The following is a 20,120-nucleotide window of genomic DNA, read 5'->3' as shown; positions in this document are numbered from 1 at the left end:
TTACCATCAAGTTCTTGTGAGCAGTGTGCCATCCTTTAACCTCTCTTCTTCATAGTCACTTTTAGCCCCTCCCTATTTACAATCCTCAAGTTGAAAATTCAACATGCTTGAAAGGCCCAAAGTCAACCTTCTGCCCTCCCAGGGATGTCGATCCTCAGAAACCCTAGGGAGATTTTTTCCTCCAAAGCCAGCTCTGCACCAAGGCCACTACCCACACCATTCCCTTTGAAATTCCTCCCCCAAAATCATTGATTTAAATGCCCCATGCTGACAACAGCTTCCACCCCTCCCACCTTGAGTGGGCAGCTCCTCCTGGATGCTCATCTATGCTTTAACTCAAAATGATAGAAACCAAGAGAACCACTGGAATTAGTTTAATCACTTTATTATTAACAAGTCTGATGGCAATAGAAAGGGCTCCCTCATCTGTGGCTGTTACGAGGTCAGGATGAGGCTGTTCATGAGGTGCCCCAGACTTGGAGATGCAGGCCTTATCACTTCTTCTTGTTTTGGGTCATCTCATCCAGCATAGACTTCCTGCTATCCCCAAAACGGAGACCAAGTTGCTGATTATTTTCTGCTGCCGTCTCCAAGTGCTGTGGGAGGATGTGTTTCTTGCGCTTGCCACGGGCCTCTTTGCGTGCCAGGTCCAAGATACTGGCTGTCAGGTATTCCAGAACTCCTTCCAGGAAAACGGGTGTGGAGAAGGGCAGGTGCGGAGCATAACTATTCTCTCTGAGGTATCGCTCCATGCGGCTAACAGGAAGCTGGAGTTCTGCTCTTCGAGAGCAGGACACTGGATGCTTCCTAAGCTGGGAGGATTTCTCATTGCTTTTCTTCCCATCCATGATGGTTACTGTGTTTCAAATCAGCTGCCCCAGCTTGATTTTTCTTGTGGCCTCAGCCCCTGAAAGTAATAGTGCTTATGGCCAGTCACTTGACTTGCTATGTTTTTTATAGGTCAGGAGTTGGCTTTGTGACAGCCTGGGCTTTGTGATGTCATTTGTGGCCACTGAGCTCAGGTCAAGCCTCTGGCCCATCATGTCTGTGATGTTAAGCTGTTTGCCCCTTGTAGCTGCGTACAGTTTTTGATTGAACTCTGAATTTCTACTAAAGTTTAACACTCTAGAAAAATTTCTATTTCAATGAAAGTATCACCTGGTGTTTAGTAAACGATTCAGGATCTCTGATCCTAACCTTGCACTGTGTTTGAGTTCTTTACATTTATGTGAGGAAAATCTGGCTAATGCTCAGATGGTGCAGAAGAATGTCCAAGATCACGTGGCCATCCAGTGGTTCACTGAAATCTGAAACTTAGGTTCTCTGGTTTTGTTGTGGAAGCCAAGTGGGCTGCCGTCGAGCAGCCCTGTGTGAAAGGACAACAGGCAGCCACAGAAGGTGGCATACAGGACCCAATAGACAGTGAACTCCACAAATGGAGACTCTCAGGGGCAATTCCTGAAATATTTGATGATAATTCTATGATATATTTCAAACTGCACAGGAGCACATTTATAGAAACTGCATTTACTTTGAGTTCATCATTTGGAACAAAATTAAACATGTTCCTATTAATCCTTTCAAAGGATGCATTCAGACACTAGTATTTCTTCTCTGTTCTTTCAAATATCTGGTTGATAAATGATGGTACACAAATATGAAATTGATAATTGTGTTTCAACTAAAATACAATTATAAATACAACTTCTCATGAGTAATTAGTAACCAATTACTGCTTGATTTGTCCATCTTGGGTCTGCTGATATGCTTTAAGATTGAACTTAGCACTGTTAACAACAGAAGATAGAAAATTACATTCATTATGTAATGCAAATGCTAATGTTTTAGAATTAGGCAATGTATAGATAAACAACAGAAGAAATTAATATGAGTATGATTCTTAGTTTGCAGTTTTATTTCTCATTTTCCCATCACAGGTCACTTTTATTGTGAATTCACCTGTCCCTTTCAAATCTTACCACCACTGTCTCACCTTTACTCTTTATTCACATCCATTGTCATTACATTTGACTTCAGACTTTCCCTATGATCAATGAAACCTTCTCCATCTAAAGGATGGTATTCAGCCCCTCCCCAGTTGCAAGCATCAAGCAGAGAATCCAACATGCTTCATACGCCCATTGTCAAACTTCTGCCCTCTCAGGGATATCCATCTTCGGAGCCCTTATTGAAGTCTTCTCCTCCCAAGCCAGCTCCCCACCAAGGCCACTACCCACACCATACCCTTTGAAATTCCTCCCCCAAAATCACTGATTCAAAGGCCAACAGATTCCACCCCTCCCGCTTTGAAAGAGAAGCTCCACGGGGATGCCTATCAATGCCTTTAACTCAAAATAATAGACATCAATTAGAACCACTGGCATTGAGACTTCATTAACAAGTCTGATGGCATTAGATAGGATTTTCGGTGTTTCAAGGGCAGAATGAGGCTTTTCACGAGGTGCCCCCAGACCTGGAGACACAGGCTTTATCACTTCTTGTCTTGAATCATCTCATCCAGCAGAGATTTCATTCTATCTCCAAAAAGGGGAAGAAGCTGTTGATGTTTCTCTACTGCCATCTCCAAGTGCTATGGGGCGATGCCTTTCTTGTGCCTGACACGGGCTTCTTCACCTGCGAGTTCCAGGACATTGGCGGTCAGGTATTCCAGAACTCCAGTGAGGAAAACAGGTGTGGAGGCTGACAGGCGATGAGCAAAATCGCCTTCTCTGAGGTAACGCTCCACCTGGCTAACAGAAAACTGTAGTTGTGCTCTTGTAGAGCGGGACACTGGTTACTTCCTAGGCTTGAAGGATTTTCGATTGCTTTTCTTCCCAGCCATGATGGTTGCTGTGTTTCAAATCAGCTGCCCCAGCTTGATTTTTCTTGTGGCTTCAGCCCCTGAAAGTAGCAGTGCTTATAGCCACTCACTTGACTTGCTATGTGTTTTATAGGTCAGGAGTTGGCTTTGTCACAACCTGGGCTTTGTGATGGCATTGTGGCCACTGAGCTCAGGTCAAGCCTCTGGCCCATCATGTCTGTGATACTAAACTGTTTGCCCCTAGTAGCTGCATACATTTTTTGATTGAACTCTAAATTTCTACTAAAGTTTAACACTCTAGAAAAATTTCTATTGCAGTGAAAGCATTACCTGGTGTTTAGTAAAGGATTCATGTTCTCTGATCCCAACCTTGCACTGTGTTTGAGTTCTTTACATTCCTTTGTGAGCCATTTTCACAGAAAGAAATGCAGACTCCTTTGTCTGGTAAGTAGAGTTACATTTGTCTTTCTGCTTATGTTGCAATAAAATCAGTTTTATTTCCACTTAAAGAGTTACTTAGATATTCAAGGTAAATATTTTTTTTTATTTTTTTCTTTGCATTGTCTTTTTAAATGCTTGTAACACTGATCAATTTTCTTTCATAAACTCTGTGTTCAATCTTTTTCAAGGAGCTCTACCTTGCTTGTAGATTTTAAAATCTAACAAAAACATTGCTCAGCAGAGACCTCTTTTTGGCTGACAGAACACAGTTTTAGGTTATTTACTTTTGAAGTTACGTGATCTCTGAATTATTTTACATCCCTCTGTAGTCACTAATAGACACACAACATCTAGTAGAGTTTTGGTTGCCCTCATGTCTTATAAGTAACCAAAGTTTTTCCTCCACTTGTATGCTCATCTCAGTGTTCCTATATTTAAATTTTTGTATTTATATTTTAATATCTCCTTTGAATGGGTTATATCTTCCAGTTTATTTAATACTTGTCATGTATTTATATATTAGTATTTAATACGTAACCATATCTACAAGAGTGTCATAATTTTATATATTTTGAAAATTATCTCCACATATATTTGAGGATGTACCCTGACACGTAAAATTAATTCACTTAACTGGTATATAAACTTCAATGATAGCAGTACTTCACAAGCATATTTAAATCCTTTACATGCTTTTTAAAATATGTTTTCATCTTTTCACCCATAGAACATTGTAGACTCTTTTTGCAAGTTTTGTTTTCCTATCTGCAACATTAGTGTTCCTGCTTTGTTTTATTTCTTTTACAGCTGATTAGTTCTTTTCCATTGCTGACTACAATAGTTGGGATTTTTAATTTTATTTTTCACTTAGAATAATGTTTTCATGATTTATGCACACCACAGTGTGTATCAGGACTTCATTATTTTGTGGCTATAAAATATTCCATTATAGGCATTATATCATGGTTTGCTTATCCATTGACAGTTGATGGACTTTTCTTTATTTCTCCTTTTTTGTTATTACAAGTAATACTGTCATAAGCATTCATGTGCAAGTTGCTGTGTGACTGTATGTCTTCAGTTTTATGCTTATGTAATAAAAAGTACAACTGCGTGGTTATATGCTTAGAATTTGTTTTATCATCCAGTCTTTGTGATATTTCTCTAAATAGTTGATCTTTGGTTAATATTTGTTCTCTACTGTTTGAGAAAATATACAGAATCTGTTTTTTCAGGTTTTTGCTTGTTTGTCTTTTTTGGATCAATATAAAAATAATTTTATGCTGTCTGGAAAGAGAGCAGTTATTAGATACCTTTATCAAAATGTTTTGCTGGTTTGTGTTTACTTTTAACTGATGGCTGAAATCTGTAAACTTGAGTGAAAAGCACTATGTCTCTGTACTGAAATATCTACTAGACTGTAATGTAGTCAACCTTCACTTCTGATTATGTAAGTGTGACAGCTAAGCTTGATTCTGTCTACTTGATTAGTGTGGAAACTTCCCATGGGATTGGTGGAACACAGTTCTGAATGGGTCAAGGTGTGATATGAGGCTAGATCTCATGGCATCTGGCCTATTACATTTTAATTATATGATATGTATTAATAAACATAGGCAAATTTTGTGCAGCAGATCTCTGTAATTTCTTTACTCTTCATAAATGAAACCAAATTATCTTATTTTGTCAAACTAAAAAAATTTATCTTGCAGACCAGAAAATTAGAAAAGGAATAAAAATCTCTTTTAAAACTTTACAAAATCTGATTCAGTTTTGATGAGCATATTCATGAGATTTTTTTGAAGGAACTTGCAATTCATCTAGAATCATAAACAAGTTAGATAACTACACTACTAATCTCTGTAAGTTCATAAAATTAACAGTTTATACTTTCATTGATTGATCATTTTTTCAGGCCTAAATCTTGTTATGTGAACAACTACTTCTAAGATAACAATATGCAATATACTGACTAGTGCTAATTTCCCACTATTTTTTTTGAAATTCTATATCTATCTTATTTTGCTTGCTTTTAAAATAAAAATACTTAAAATGTATACAAAATTATAGTGAGACAAACCTATAAATTAGTTTTCTGTGTGAAAATCACAAAGACACTTGAATTTTTCCTCTGCCTTTAATAGAAGTTTTTTGTAAAAGTTCACTCTTCACCTGTAAGCAGTAATCTACTCACATAGAAGACATTCCATATCTCACCACAGTGATGTCGTACACTTTTTCAATTTATCTTGTCATTATTCTCTTTAAAATAAAAAAAATCTACATTTCTGTAAATCCTAGGGATTTGTGTTTATTTAATCTCTTTATTAAATATTATATTGCCATCTCTCTTCATTGATATGTAGCCTCACTACAGTTGTCCATGTTCACCCATGTGGCTATTGGTGAACCCTCCAGGCAGGCTTCTTTTTCCATCTTTGATATTTCTGTTGAATCTGGCTTTCAGTGGGACACTGCCCCCAACTTTGCAATTCCTGAGTGAATTTTTCCTAGGCTTACTAACCTTATACTTATGCTCCTAGTGCCCTGTCTTCACTTAAGCTGGCTGTAGCTTTTGCATTTGTGTTTATTGCATGCTTCCTTCTGCACTTTCCTCAATGCTGTGTACTAGACTGGAAGCAATCACAGTCCCTGTACTTATCTTTCTTCTATGTAACTATTTTCATAACAAATAGGATATCTACTAGATTCTCCGTAGACTGACTGTCCCACCATGTTCGAATTTGAACTGGGTCCTCCTCTATTGCTACAACCTCTAGCCCAGCGAGTTGTCCCTTGACAATAACTTCCACTGATGTATCACTTAATAGCTCATCTACACCAATTTACCAGGTTATAAAATGCACTCTGCATTTCATGAACTTCCTGATCACAGCTCCTTTAGACAGGATGTGGCCTCCAAAGATTTCTAAGATATACTACCCAGATTGATTCGATTGTCTCACTTTGCATTTCTTTCAGACTCTTTCTCCAGGATAATTGCTTTCAACTCACACAGTTCCTGCTGGGTCCTCCTTAACCAACTGCTTTCTGTAATAGTGTCTCTATTTCTCCCCCAGTCTAGATGCAAATTCTACTCTTACACATCATGTCACTATGTTCCCTAGTATGATGACCTAAGACATAGACTTTCTACTGAGTTTTTTTCTTGGATACATTACCTCTCCCCCTAAATATCTCCTATTCCTTCAGCTAGCTTTACTGTCCTCTTCAGCTGAGAATTATTTGCCATTTATTAATATATACTTGTACAATTACTTAATATTATGTTCTTTTTCAAGTCTACCCCTTATCTGAATGCTCCCTCTCTTTGTACATCTCTTGCTAGGTCCTAGTCCAAAATTGAGTTTGTCTTCCTCCATGTACTTCCTAGTGGGCTGATTCCTAGGCTGGATTCAACAGTCTTTGGTTCTCCAGCACAGACTGCCACTAGTGACTCTGCAGTGATCTTTCCGATCTTCAACTTTCAATTGCTACTGGATCCACCAGCCCTTCAGTTCATAATCAGCCATTTTATCTTCTGCCAGTAATCCAGAAGACTGCCATTGGACTCTTCCATCTCTGATCTTGTAAGTTTACCTAATAAATCTTTATATAAGCATACATATATTTTAGATGAATAGATTCCTCTAAACATTCTAATACACCTATACTTCCTTTTGTGTCACTACTTCGCTAGATGCACCTTTTACATATGAACTTTCTGCCTTATCCTCCTCAAACATAGTTACAACCTTTACTCCTAGATTTCTTGTTGAGTTTTTCCCTACAGTTACTGTTCTCACTACCCATGAGTATTGTTGCTTCACCTGCATCTATTAACCTTCTGTAGATTCCTCCCATTGGTTGTATGCCTCCTCCAGCAGTACACTTTCAAACAATTCCTCTGTGGTATACTCAATGTTTGAAGACACTTTTGATTCTTCCCATGATCTGGATGTATCTTTCACATATGTAGAACTTTCTGAGACTTTGCATTCAATAGCTGCTTCCCACATACATGAAAACGCCACTAACTTTAACCTAAATCCTACTTCTTTCCATGCACCTGTTATACCCTTTTATGATTCATATGTTGTTCTTCTTTAGAAATTATGTTCCTTCAAGCTTTTCACTTCCTGCTATATCTATCCTTTGGTTGCATGCTACCTTTGATCATGTATATTCTGCTCAGAATTTTTGGTCTTTCTGAATCCTCCATTCTTATAGTTAATGATGATTATTCCACATGCACTTTTACATTCGACTCATTCTCATGTAAACCCATTACATGTTTCACTTAGGTATATCTTGTAGGGTTTTTCATTAAGATCATGTCACCTTCCTATGCTGTAACTCCATTCACTTTCTCCAATTGGATGGATTTTATATTTATCAGTGTACTGCCAACCTGATCCTACTATTGGCTGGATGTTTCTTCCACCCTTGTATTTTTACAACTTTCTCTCGTCTGTTACATATTTTCTCTTCCATGAACCTCAAACTATGTCATTCCATAAAATGGCAGCACCCTTCACCTGTGGATCATCTTTTAGTACCCCCCCTATGGTGGCCAAAGCTTACACATCTGCAGATCCTGATATGTTCTAGCCTAGGCTGGTTTAATGCTATTCTTGATTTTTTTTTTAAATCTGGATGTTCCCTCTACTAATTTTCTCATCACTCAGTTTTATGAAGCTGCTTGTTGCAGTCATGGGTGGCAAGGAGAACAATTATATACAGGACACAGAATTTATAGCATTATTTTACGATGGTTACCCAACATTAAATACAAGAAAGTGCAGGAAATCCATGTACAACACTGAAGACACAAGAAAATTTACCTGAGGACCTAGATCTCACAGCAATGTCCTACCTGAGTCCCTCTGAAGTGGTAGAGCCTATAACAATGCCTCCCAAAAATCCAAATGGAGGCCTAAAGCCCACAACAGTAACTCATGCAAGCCTATTTTAGGGCTGTACTGGGAAGGCCCAAAGATCAGTGGTGGAAGCTAGAAAGTCTATACTACTGGCGTGAAGGAGTTGTGCCAGTAGCGGGTTCTACATTGGAGCCCAGAAGTGACAGTCAAAATAAAGAACAGGGCTCCCACGAAAAGTATCATAGCCATCCTCAGTGACAATGAGGTCCCATGCCCCTCTAATGATGAGAGTAGCTGAGTTCCTGTCAGGAAATTAGCATATTTCTCCTGGAGATTAAACAACATTCATCTTCCCCTCCAGAGCCAGGAAATGATGCTCAGTGTAAGGACCAGAGCTCCCCGAAAATGAACTACAGCCATCCTCAGCAGAAGGTCGCAAACTCCTTCAATGATAATGGCTGAATTCATATCAGGGAAGAATCTCCAAAAACTCCTCCAGGAAAATCAACAGCTCCAAACAACAATGGTTAGGAGAACCCACAACACTAACTTTTCTTCTCCATACTTCCTTTTATGCTAACAACTTTCCTCAGGTTGGCTATCTACACTCAATACCATGCTGGTGTTAAGTTGACCACCAGTTTTTAATTCATAACACTGTTCCCTCCTGCTTTGCACCTTTTATGGAGACGTGAGTCAGATCTCATTTAGCCTGCATGTCTATTTTTTCTATACATCTCCTGGTTGATTTTTAGTGGTTTTAAGAATTTTTGATCAACATAATGCATGGTGCAACTCAGACTTGCTGGACTAACTACACACATCATATATGGTCTTTTGATACTTTGGCTACATAACCCATCCATGCAATTCCTACCATAACTTTCCTTGTGCCAGCTGAAACTTCACCAGTACATCATCTGCCAGTATTTCTTTAAGCAGACTGCATTCTGCAGCCATATCTCTCTGTATATTGTATCACCTTTCCACCATTCAGTACTAGATTGCCTTTCCCTAAGGCAGTTGTATTTTGCACGCATACAATTATTCTAATATTGTGTGTGCCCCGGGCCAGTTTCACCATCTAATCATGCATGTCTTCCTACGTCCCCACATAAGGTCAATGCCTTCTCTATTTATGCATATCTTGCCATGACATGTCTGCCTCTGAAGCTGTCACAACCTCTTTTAATTAACTGACTCCCAAATCCTTCCCTAGCCTGGATGCTCCTGACTCATTGCTACAATTTTCTTTGGACACTTTTCCCTCCATGTGTAAACATTATCCTTATTCTCCTCTAGGCATGAAGATATTTACACTCATGCATTTGTTGCTTAGTTATCCTCTGGCTGGCTATCTTTCCATAACACCTCCAGCCTGATCATTCAAAATTTGGTTGTTTTACCTTCGAGCCGTGCCCTGCATCTCTGGCTGCATAACTGGATCATATGCCATCATCAGAGTACTCATTCAACTTGAAACCTTTCTCCAACTCATTCACTATCCTCGGTGTCTTTCGCTAGGCTAGATTTGCACTTATGAGCTTCCTGTAGACTTTCCTGTGCTAAATATAACCTCCACTACACTACCTGCTGTGAAGTCTCCAGATATTTTATCTTCTCCCTCCTTCCATGAGCTGCGTTTTGGTCTACTACTTAACTGGATAATTCCATTGCCAATTAACAACCTACTTCTGCATGCCATAAGCTAAACATTCCATTCTCCCTTGTAGCTGTTGCCAAGATCTCATCTATCCTGAATGTTCACTCACCTAGCCTGAATGTTCATGCACCTCCTGCTGATTTCATACACAAGCTGGTTGAACCCTCTAGTTATGCATGTTCTACCAAGCCCTACCATATAATAGTTGTACATTTGACCCATGTATCTCTTGACATAATCTTCCCAATGCTGGTTGAAAATGTACTCATGCATCTCCTGCTGCCACTTTCCTAGACTTGCTGCATTTAACTCCCATGACCTACTACCACATGTTTCAATATGTTAAATTAACTTTCCACAATCCTTCTTAAACTTTCTGTAGGCTAGCTATATCTTTTACCCAGTTACATTCTATCATGTCATGGTGACACACCTGGTCTGGCTGCACAATTCACTAATCTATCTCATTTTAAATCCTCCTCTAGGCTGAACACCTTTTATGACTGTTTTCTCTGTTCTTCCCTGGGCTGGATGCTCCCTACAAAAGATGCATCAGGCCCGGTTAATAATTAGACTGAATTTAAACTGCATCCAAGATAATCTTCTGAAGTTCTTAAGCCATGTGCTTCCCTATTTAACTTGTAACCTGTGACCTATATATCATGCAGAATATATCTCTATCTTGAACACATCTTTTACCTGTGCAGCTCCTTCTATATCCTTTAGGCAGGATTTGTTTTCTGCACATATATCTGCTATAGACCTCATCTAAGACAGGTATACTCTTCATCAGTGTACTTGTTGGAATTCCATTAGGCCATGTGCACAATTCACTTATGCATTTCTAGCTGTGGCCTCCATAGCCTGAATACTTCCCCACTCACTCATTCTTCTTAAAGTATGCACTGGACTGGCTGGATCTTCCATCTATGCATATCTTTCAGAGTTTATCCCTGGACTGTCTGTCTTTTCACTAATGTACCTACTGCTATAGCTCCAGACTCCTAATGATAGAACCTCCTAGGCTTGTACTGCCTGCCAGCTTGTTCCCTAGTATAAGTACAGTCTACATCCTTGTTCCTCCTGCTGGGCAATGCTGCAGGGAGGTATACTATATCTTTGAATGCCGCTATTTCTTTGAGCTCTTCAATCAAGTATTTGCATCTGAATACATAAACTATGGACTGTTTCTCATATTCTCTATAGTTTGATTTGCCCTCCTCCAATGTATTTCATGTTAGATCATATCCTAATCTGGTTGTACAACCTTCAACAGATATAGCTCTTATAAAATCCTTTCTAAGATGGATGATATTTATATGTATTTATTTTCAATCTTGTATTCCCCTAAGCTGCTTATAATTTATACTTATTCAGCTCTTTCAGGTCTTCTTCTAGATGAGCTGTGCCCTGCACCACACCTCCCTCATACGCTTCACTATGCATCCTCCACTCATGCACCACATGTCATATTCTTCTCCATGCACATTGCAACTTTCACCTAAGCACATCATTCCAGATATTTCCCTAGGCAGGCTGCACACTCCAAGAATAAACTTTTATAATGCCCTGGCTTAGGCTAAATGCCCTCTCTACTCATGCCTCTCCTACCATATCATTCACTACTTTGCACTCACTCTCTCTGTACATCTATTTTAAGGTTCACTAGGTTAGAAACTTTCTACACCCATGAAATTCCTGTCAGACCATACGAGAATGCTTGCATCATGCATTTATGAATTTCCTATTAATTCCTCCTCTAGGCAGAATGCTTTCCATATCCATGGTCCTCCTGGTGTCTGTTACCTTAAACCTGATGCTTCTTCCAAAAACTTTCTCTTTGAAGTTACATTATGTCACTGTGTCTTCTGTAATACACTCCAAAGTTATTCTATAGTCTGCATACTTCCTCCAACCAATCATCTCCTGTCATCTTCTTTCTGGAATGGTTTAATCCTGCATTCTTGCCGCTCTATCTCTCCCTTAGACTTGAAGCATTCCTTATTCATAAGTTATTTGTCCTAACTTCCCATACACTGACTACCTCCACTCATTCAACTCTTATTTTCTCCCATAGTTTGACTATTCCCTCTATCTCAATTACTTTTCTCTCATTGCTGGGACAAAACATCCAGCACCCAAAATGAAGGAAGGAAAAGTTCATTTTGCATACAGTTTTTAGACGTTTTAGTCCATAATCAGCTGACTCCAAGGCAGGGTGACATGACACAGAGGCAACACTTAAATGCAGCAGCCAGAGCAAAAAGAAGAAAACAAGCCCTTTGTACTCCCTTATATTGTACACAGGTCACGACCCCCCTTCAGACTGGGTACAGCACTCACAAAATCTTGCCCTGCTTTGCATAGGATGAGAATATTTACAAAGTAAGAACCCTGGCTTCCTGTTGAGTCTCTCAGTTAAACTTTTAAATTGCACAAATTGACACAGTGTATCAACCATAACGCCCTCTATCCATAAACCTGCTACAGAAACTTCCTCTAAGATGGAAGCTACCTACACATAAGCATTACCTGATAGGCACTCCTCTGGGAGACCTGAAACCTCCATTAAGGCAAATCCTCATCCCTTAGACTGGATGTTTAATTGCCCATGTATTTTTTGGCAGGTTATCTTCAAAGTTGGCTCTACCTTCCACTATGCAGTTTAGTCAACATCATTCCTTTTTTCCTGGCCAAAAGTTAAAGACCCTTAAGGTCAGGAATATAGCTTATTGCACAATGCCTGCTTAGCAAACACAAGGTCATGAATTTAATCCCCAGTGCAAAAAATAAAATAAAATATGGGTGATACAATGTGTCAACTTGAGAAGTTTAGAAGTTTAACTGAGAGACTCAGCAGGTGGCTAGAATCCTTATTTTGTAAATAACCTCATCCTGTTCTAGAGGAGGGCACAGAGATTTCCAGAGCACTACATCTGCCCTGCAGTGGAGTGGCCTATGTACAATATAATGGAGGAGGAGAGACTTATTTCCTACTTTTTGCTCTAGCTGCTGCCTTGGTGTCAGCTGGTGTCAGAAGTACTGCCCCAGTGCCATGTCACCCTGCCTTGGTGTCAGCTGATTGTTGATTGAAACTTCTATGGTGAGCTAAATAAAATACTTCTTTCATCATTTTGCGTGTTGGATGTTTTAGTCCAGCAATGAGAGAAAGTAACCAAGATAAGAATCAAGATTCATAATGGAAGTCACAATTCCTTATCTCATGTGCCAGAGAGTTGCCTTTTTTTTTGCCATAGTAAGAATTTGACCTCATTTTCCTTTTTTTTTTAACTTGTTTTTTGTCTTCTAATTTTCTGAATCAGAATCAGGTTAATGACCTTAAAGATTTATTGAAAAATAATGTCTTTGTTTTATATATTGCATTATTTAAGTGACATTAATATCCCTGAGGCCAGGAAAATAAACAACAAATCTTGAAGCTGATGTTAATACCTAGAGTAAGACAGTAGGCTCATTAAACAGTCAGTCTAAGTCATGTCAACTTATTTCCAAAGTTTACAAAACACTTGCATACATAATTAAAGGGAGGTTTTATTTTGGGGGTCTATTTTAATGAAGAGATGCTCATAATCTATGGAAACAATGTCTCAGAGAAAACATTATGAAATAGATGGCTATGAAAAATTAAAAGAAGGCTAAAATATTCCTGGGTAAACTTGATAAACTCTGTTTAAAATTGCAGTAACAGAAAAGTTCAGACAAAGAACATTTTTTCTTTCTTAGGCACATGAAGTGTGGTTTGGCACTGAGATGTAGCAAGTTAGTGTGGTAAGTTTATGAAAATTTTAAGATGTATTTTAGTCAAATCCATCTAAACTATGCCAATCTCAGAGTTTGATTATCCCTGGCATTAAGTACAAGGCCTTTAAATTTAACAAAATAACTATCTAGAAAGAAAAACTCTGTTCTTTGTCAAAGTCTACAGTAGTAAACTAGTATCACCCATCAACATGATGTTCTGGCTTCTGAGAATAAGGTAGTTATCTGCAGTACCCCAATACTAAATGTCAGCCAATGAGTGACAGCCTCACATTTCTAGAGAGTAGCCAACTGGCAAGTGCTTCCTTCCAGTAGCCTTGCTTCTGAAAGTCAAGGTGTTTATACAGACTTTGCACTAGGGAGCAAAAGACATAGTTGTAAATCCATGAGTCTCAAATACTATCACATCAAGATGTCTGTCAATCTCTATTCCCCCAGTCTAACCAAAATTTCATAAAGGATAAGTTGTGGCTTTGGTCAGGTAGTACAGGTCTTCCTTCTGACAAATTTATTGTTAGCAGGTTTTTTGCTGCAAAAATCAAGTTCCATTTATTGTCTTTTTGAAAATTCATTGCCTTTCAATCATCCAGATTTTATTTTTATAAACTTCTTTGGACTTATGATTGACAGGCACACTTATATGGCAGTGAGATTTTTCAAATTCAGTTTTTTCAGTTTTCACAGTAGTTACTATCATTTTTGTGAATATTTGAAACTCAAAACTCCAAACGACAAGTGTTACTTTTTCCCCTTTGTGTTTACCTTATTTGATATTTGCATTTCTCACACAAGACAAATCATATGATATTTAAATTTTCATCTATTTCATTAAAATTATGGTCTCAAGGTGCATCTGTTTATCTAAAATGTCTCAAGTCTATCCTTATTTATGACAAAGTAGTACTCCATTATGAATTTTATGAACAGAAAGTATTTATTAAATAATAAATATCCATTTAAAGAATTTTGTACATCAAGCAAGAGTCCATTTAATGTAAAAGTGGTGAAAATCATATATGAAGAAGCATTTATTAAAAGTTGTGCAAGACAGATTATGATTTTTTAAACATAAAAAACAACAGAAAAATCAAGAAAGAAACAAAAAACCACAACAAAAGGAAAATGGGGATAAAAAACAATGGCAATATAGGATTTCAAAACAAACTGTTAGGAATTCAACAATGGTCATTATAGTGCATATTGTTATCTTCAAAGTAATTGCTCAGGCTACCAGATAAAGGCATACAAGATTGATCAAGCAATAAAACTTTACTGTCAATGATTTATTTTCCTTTCACAATATCTATTGTAATTTTTGCATGTTATTTCCTCTTTCAGGGTTTTACACTAGCGAAACAAGTCAGTGTTTACACATGCAATTCTGATTTATTTATTTCACATACAAGTATGGTCTCTAGTTCATCCATTTATCTATAAGAGCCTCAAATTTATCTTTCTTTATGGTTGAGTAGTATCCCATTATATAAAAGTACATCTTTTTTAGCCATTCCTCAGTTGGTGGGCATTTGAGTCATTTTCAAGATTTAGAAATTACAAATTGTGCTTCAATAAACATGGGTGCTCTTATATCCCTGTAGTATAATGTTTTCAGTTCTTCTGGGAAACTATCCAGAAGGGAAATAGCTGGGTCCAATGGAACCTCTAATCCTAGATTTTGGGGAATCTCTGTACTAACTTCCACAGTGGTTGTACCAATCTGTACTCCCACGAACAGTGGAGAAGGTTTCCTTTTTCCCCACAGCTCAGCCAGCACTTGTTACTCAATGGTTTCTTGATGTTACCCATTCTTTCTGGAGTGACATGGTATCTCAGTGTAGTTTTAAATTGCATTTTTAGATGACAATGTTGAACATTTTTTCATATATTTCTTTGCCATTTGAATTTCTTTATCTGAGAATTGTGTATTCATCTCTGATTCCTATTTTAGGATTGGGTCTTTAAATATGGGGTACCTGATTTTATTCAATTTTTTATATGTTCTGATAATAGTCCTTTGAAAGAAAATTGGCAAAATAGTAGCCATTGTTCATGTTCTGTTATTTGGTTCTGAATGCCCTGTAATATTTTCATTCTCTTGAATGGTTTTATACTATTTTGTTATGTTTGATACTATTGTATATGAAGGTATGCTCAACTATTTCAAAGAAAGAGACATTATGGTAACTACTGTTAATATCCGGTTGTGTTATATGGTGATGTGCTGTGTTGTTTACATTGCTCTGTTCTGATCTGATTTGTTCTGTCTACTTTTGTCTTCTTAATCTCTTTAAAATAAAATGAAAATGAAAAATAAAATGAAAAATTTTTTTTTAAAAAATTGGAAAAGTCATTTCCCAATCTGTGAGTTTTCTTTTCACCCAGTTGGTGATTTCTTTAAATATGCAAAAACTTTTTAATAATACAAGATTGCAGTTGTTGATTCCTGAAGTACTTCCCTTGAAGTTTGGTTTTTGTTTATGAACTCTCAGCCTACTCACATGCTCTTGAAATTTTTACCTACTTTTTCTTCCAGTAGGTTTAGTGTTTGTGTTTTAATATTTAGGTCTTTGATCATTTTGACTTTAGTGCATGGTGATATACGTGGGCTTAGTTTAATTCTTCAGTATGCAGAAAGCAAGTTTTTCCAACACCACTTATTAAAGAGGCTTTCTTCCAGTGAACATGTTGAGACCCCTTTGTCAAAGATAATGTGGCCAAGTGTGCCTATAGTTTTTATTGTTCCATATGAATTTTAGTAATATTTGTGATAGATTCATGAGATATGCTAATCTTATTTATGTCAAGTTTGTAGTAAATCTCAATAAGAGTTTTAGGAGTATGGCCATTTTCACAATGTTGGTTCTTTCTTTCCATGAGCAAGGGATATCTTTCCATTTTCTCTTGGGAGTACTATAATTTCAATGTTTTACATCATTCAATAGATTGATTCCTAAGCATTTCATTTTTAAAATATTATCAGGTAGGGTGCGATTTCCCTAATTCCTCTCTCAATGAGTTTGTTGTTTGGATACAGAAACGCTATTGAATTTTTTGCATTGACTTTGTACCCAGATATGCTGCTGAATTTGCTTATTAGATCTAGAAAAGTTGGTGGAGTTTTTGTGGTCCTCTATGTAGAGTAACATATCATCTGTGAATAATGATAATTTAACTTGTTTCTTTCCTATCTTTATTCCTATTATTTCTCTCTCTTATATAATTGGTTTGGCTAATATTTCCAGAACTATATTGAATAAGAGTGTGATAGTGGACAAGCTTGTTCTGTTTCTAATATTAGAGTCAAGACTTTCAGTTTTTGACAGTTTAATGATGTAGGCTCTTGGTTTGTCAAAGATAACTTCTATAAGATGGAGGTAAAGACCATCTATTCCAATTTTCTTTAGGGTTTTTACCATGAATGAGTGTTAGACTTGGTCAAAAGCTTTTTATGTGTCTATTGAGATGGTCATGTGATTTTTATTTCACTGTGTTGATACAATATGTTACATTTATTGGTTTGAACATGCCGAACCATCCCTGCATTGCTAGGAAGAATTCCAGTTCGTCATGATGTATAAATCTCCTTGATGATTTGCTGCATTCTGTTTGCTAGTATTTTATTGAGAATTTTTGCATCTTTGTTCATTAGAGAGACTGGCCTGTAATGTGCTTTGAGGGGGGTCTTTCTCTGTTTTTTGTATCAGGAAAATTTTTGCTTTCCAGAATGTATTAGGGAAAATGTTTCCCCTTTCAATTACCATAAACCATTTGAAGAAAACTGGTATTAAATCATCTCTAAATATCTTGTAGAATTTAGCTGTGAATCCATCAGGACCTGGGCATATTTTGTTGGTAAATTTTTAATTATATTTTCAATTTGATTAGTTGATATTGGGTTGCTCTGAAGTTTTATATGTTCTCAATCAAGCTTTGGTAATTCATATGTTTTTAGAAATATGTCAATTTCTTCTGTATTTTCCAGCTTATGAGAGTGAAACTTTTCAAGGTATTGATGATCTGTATTTCCACAGAATTTGTAGTGATTTTACCCTTTTCATTACTTATTGCATGAATTTGAGTTGTTTCCTTTTTTGATAAGGTTTTCTAGGAGGTTATCAATTTTTTATTCTTTCAAAGAACCAAGTTTTGATTCATTAATTCTTTGTATTCTTAGTTTTGTTGTGTTAATTTCGACTCTCATCTTTTAATCTCCTCTCTTTTGAGGCTTTGAATTTGACTTCCTTTTCTTTTTCTAGAAAATTGAGGTGTTACACTAGATCATTTATTTGTTGTTCATTCTGTTTTCTTGATATGAGAATTCACTGCTATAAATTTCCTTCAGAGGACTGCTTTTGTTTCATCTCACAGGTTCTGGTAAGTTCTACTTGCAATTTTGTTTGACTGCATACATTGTTTAATTTAATCTTTAATTTCTTCTGTGACTCATTGGGTATTCATTAGGGTGCTACTTAATTTCCATGTGTTTATGGAACTTTTGTATTTTTTGGCATTAATTTCTAATTTCAGTGCACTATAGTCAGATATTATTCATAAGAAAATTTCAATTCATTTGAAATTACTTAAGCATATTCTATGATTTAGTCTATGGTCTTTTTTAGCAAACATCCCATATACATCTGAGAAGAATGTGTATTCTGACGCTGTGGGGTGGAACACTCTGTACACATCTACTAAGTCGATTTGTTCACAAGTTTCATTCAGTTCTGTTGTTTCTTTGCGTATTTCTTTTCTAGTTGATTTGTCTCTGTGTCAGTGGGGTGTTGATGTTCCCCCATTATAATTGCATTTTTGCTTATTTGATTGTTCTTATCTATTTGCATTTGTCTTACACAGTTGGATGCTTGCACATTTGGTGGATTTATGTTTGTGATTGTTATCTCTTCCAGTTGAAGTTTTCCTTTAACAAGTATGTAGTGACTCTCATTATCTCTTGAACATTCTTGGTTTGAAGTTTACATTGTCTGCAACCAAAATAGCTATTCTACTTTTGGTGGGGGGCAGTTCCTGGCACATGGAGTATTGCTTTTCATCCTTTAACATTCAATCTATGAATTTCCTTTTCAGTTAAATGTGTTTCTTATATACAGCATATCGTTGGATTTTGTTTCTTGATCCACTCTGCCAGTCTGTTTCTTTAGATTGGTGAATTAAGCCCTTTTATGTTAATGGTTATAACTGATATGTATTGTTTATCTTTGTCATTTTATCTTTCTGCTGTTGGTTCCCAACTTTTCCCCTCTGTTTGATTACTTGTCCTATTTTTTGGTTTCTTTCTTTTGCTATTCTTTGAGTTATGATCATTTTTACGTTTTTATAGAATGTCTTTCAATACTCTTTGTAAGGTTGATTATGTGGCCATGAAGTTTTTCATTAGTTGTTTGTTGTGGAAGTATCTAATTTTTTCAGTTATTTTGAAGGATAGTTTTGCAGTATACACCAATCTGGGTTGGAAGTTGTTTTCTTTTACTATTTGAAATACTTCACTCCATAGCCTTCTTGACTTGATAGTTTGTGTGGAGAAGTCTGCTGTGATTCTGATAGCTTTCCTTTATAAGTGATCTGTTTCTTTCCTCTAGCAGCTTTAGCATTCTGTTTTTATGCTGAAATTCTGGGATCTTGATTATTGTACGTCAAGGTGTAGATTTATTTTCCTTGTGGCTAATTGGTGTGCCATGTGCCTCACTTAACTCTATGTCTGATTCTTTTCTCATATTTGGTTAATTTTCTGTTTTTACTTCTGCAAATAGTCTTCATATCATTTGTGTTGTCTCCTTCTTTTGTTGACATCTATTAGCCTTATATTTTTTCTGTTTGCATCATCTTGCAGCTGTGTAATTGCTATTTCCTAATTCCTTGTAATTTTTAAGAAAACTTTCTTTTCATAATCACTATCTGCACTCCTGTCTTCAAGGTCTGAGAGTCTGCCTTCAATTTAACTTATGTGGCTTTGCCAGCATTCAATGGAATTTTTGATTTCCTGTATATCTCTTTGAAGGTTTCCCATGTTGTTCATTCAAGGTTTCCCTTATTTTTCCATGTTTCTCTATTTTTAAAACTATGTCTTCTTTCAATATACTGATCAATTCTTTCATCATGTTTATCTTTTCCATTTTTACCTGAGAGATTGTTTCTGATCTGATTTCCTTTACAGCTTCCTGGTGCTGTTTCTTTATTTCCATTGCTATCATTTCAGAAATTCCGTTTGTGTGATTTCTAATTTCATTCACATCTGTATCCCCTGCACTAGATCTGGATGAACTGGAAGTTTGAGGTTTCATTTTGTTCATACATTTTAACATTTTCCTATGTTCCTCCAATTCAGTTCAGTGCTAAATTCTAGTTTCTTCCTATGCTGGCAGCCCATTCAGCATTGGGACTGCACTGAAAATTGCTGATGGCTGAGGACCTCTAAGTGCAGACTCCCAGTCCCCATGGGCTTCAGAGATGGTTTGCATGTGTGAGTAGATCACTAGGTGCAGTTTGCCAGTCCCCAAGAGCCTCACCTACAGCTTGT

At 36.9% G+C, this 20,120-nt stretch overlaps 1 protein-coding gene and 1 pseudogene across 1 annotated transcript; both read right to left on the bottom strand.

Moving 5' to 3' along the window:
* Positions 1 to 421: 421 nt before the first annotated feature.
* LOC100724929 (histone H2A-beta, sperm-like) lies at positions 422 to 908 on the bottom strand. The gene has a single exon (XM_003469351.2). It carries the CDS (start codon positions 846 to 848, stop codon positions 495 to 497), a length of 354 nt encoding a protein of 117 aa, XP_003469399.1. The 5' UTR covers positions 849 to 908; the 3' UTR covers positions 422 to 494.
* A 1,381-nt stretch (positions 909 to 2,289) lies between these two features.
* LOC101788817 (histone H2A-Bbd type 1-like) lies at positions 2,290 to 2,842 on the bottom strand (annotated as a pseudogene).
* Between the last annotated feature and the right edge of the window lie 17,278 nt (positions 2,843 to 20,120).

This window comes from Cavia porcellus, unplaced genomic scaffold (genome assembly GCF_034190915.1).
Source record: "Cavia porcellus strain 051 isolate PalLab524CR breed Dunkin Hartley unplaced genomic scaffold, mCavPor4.1 scaffold_3, whole genome shotgun sequence".
NCBI classification, from domain to species: Eukaryota; Metazoa; Chordata; class Mammalia; order Rodentia; family Caviidae; genus Cavia; species Cavia porcellus.
Note: the sequence above shows the minus strand (reverse complement) of the source record. Positions and strands in the feature narration are given on the sequence as shown.

Excerpts from the sequence above, each read along its gene's own strand:
- LOC100724929 (XM_003469351.2), bottom strand. The coding sequence starts at position 848 with ATGGATGGGAAGAAAAGCAATGAGAAATCCTCCCAGCTTAGGAAGCAT.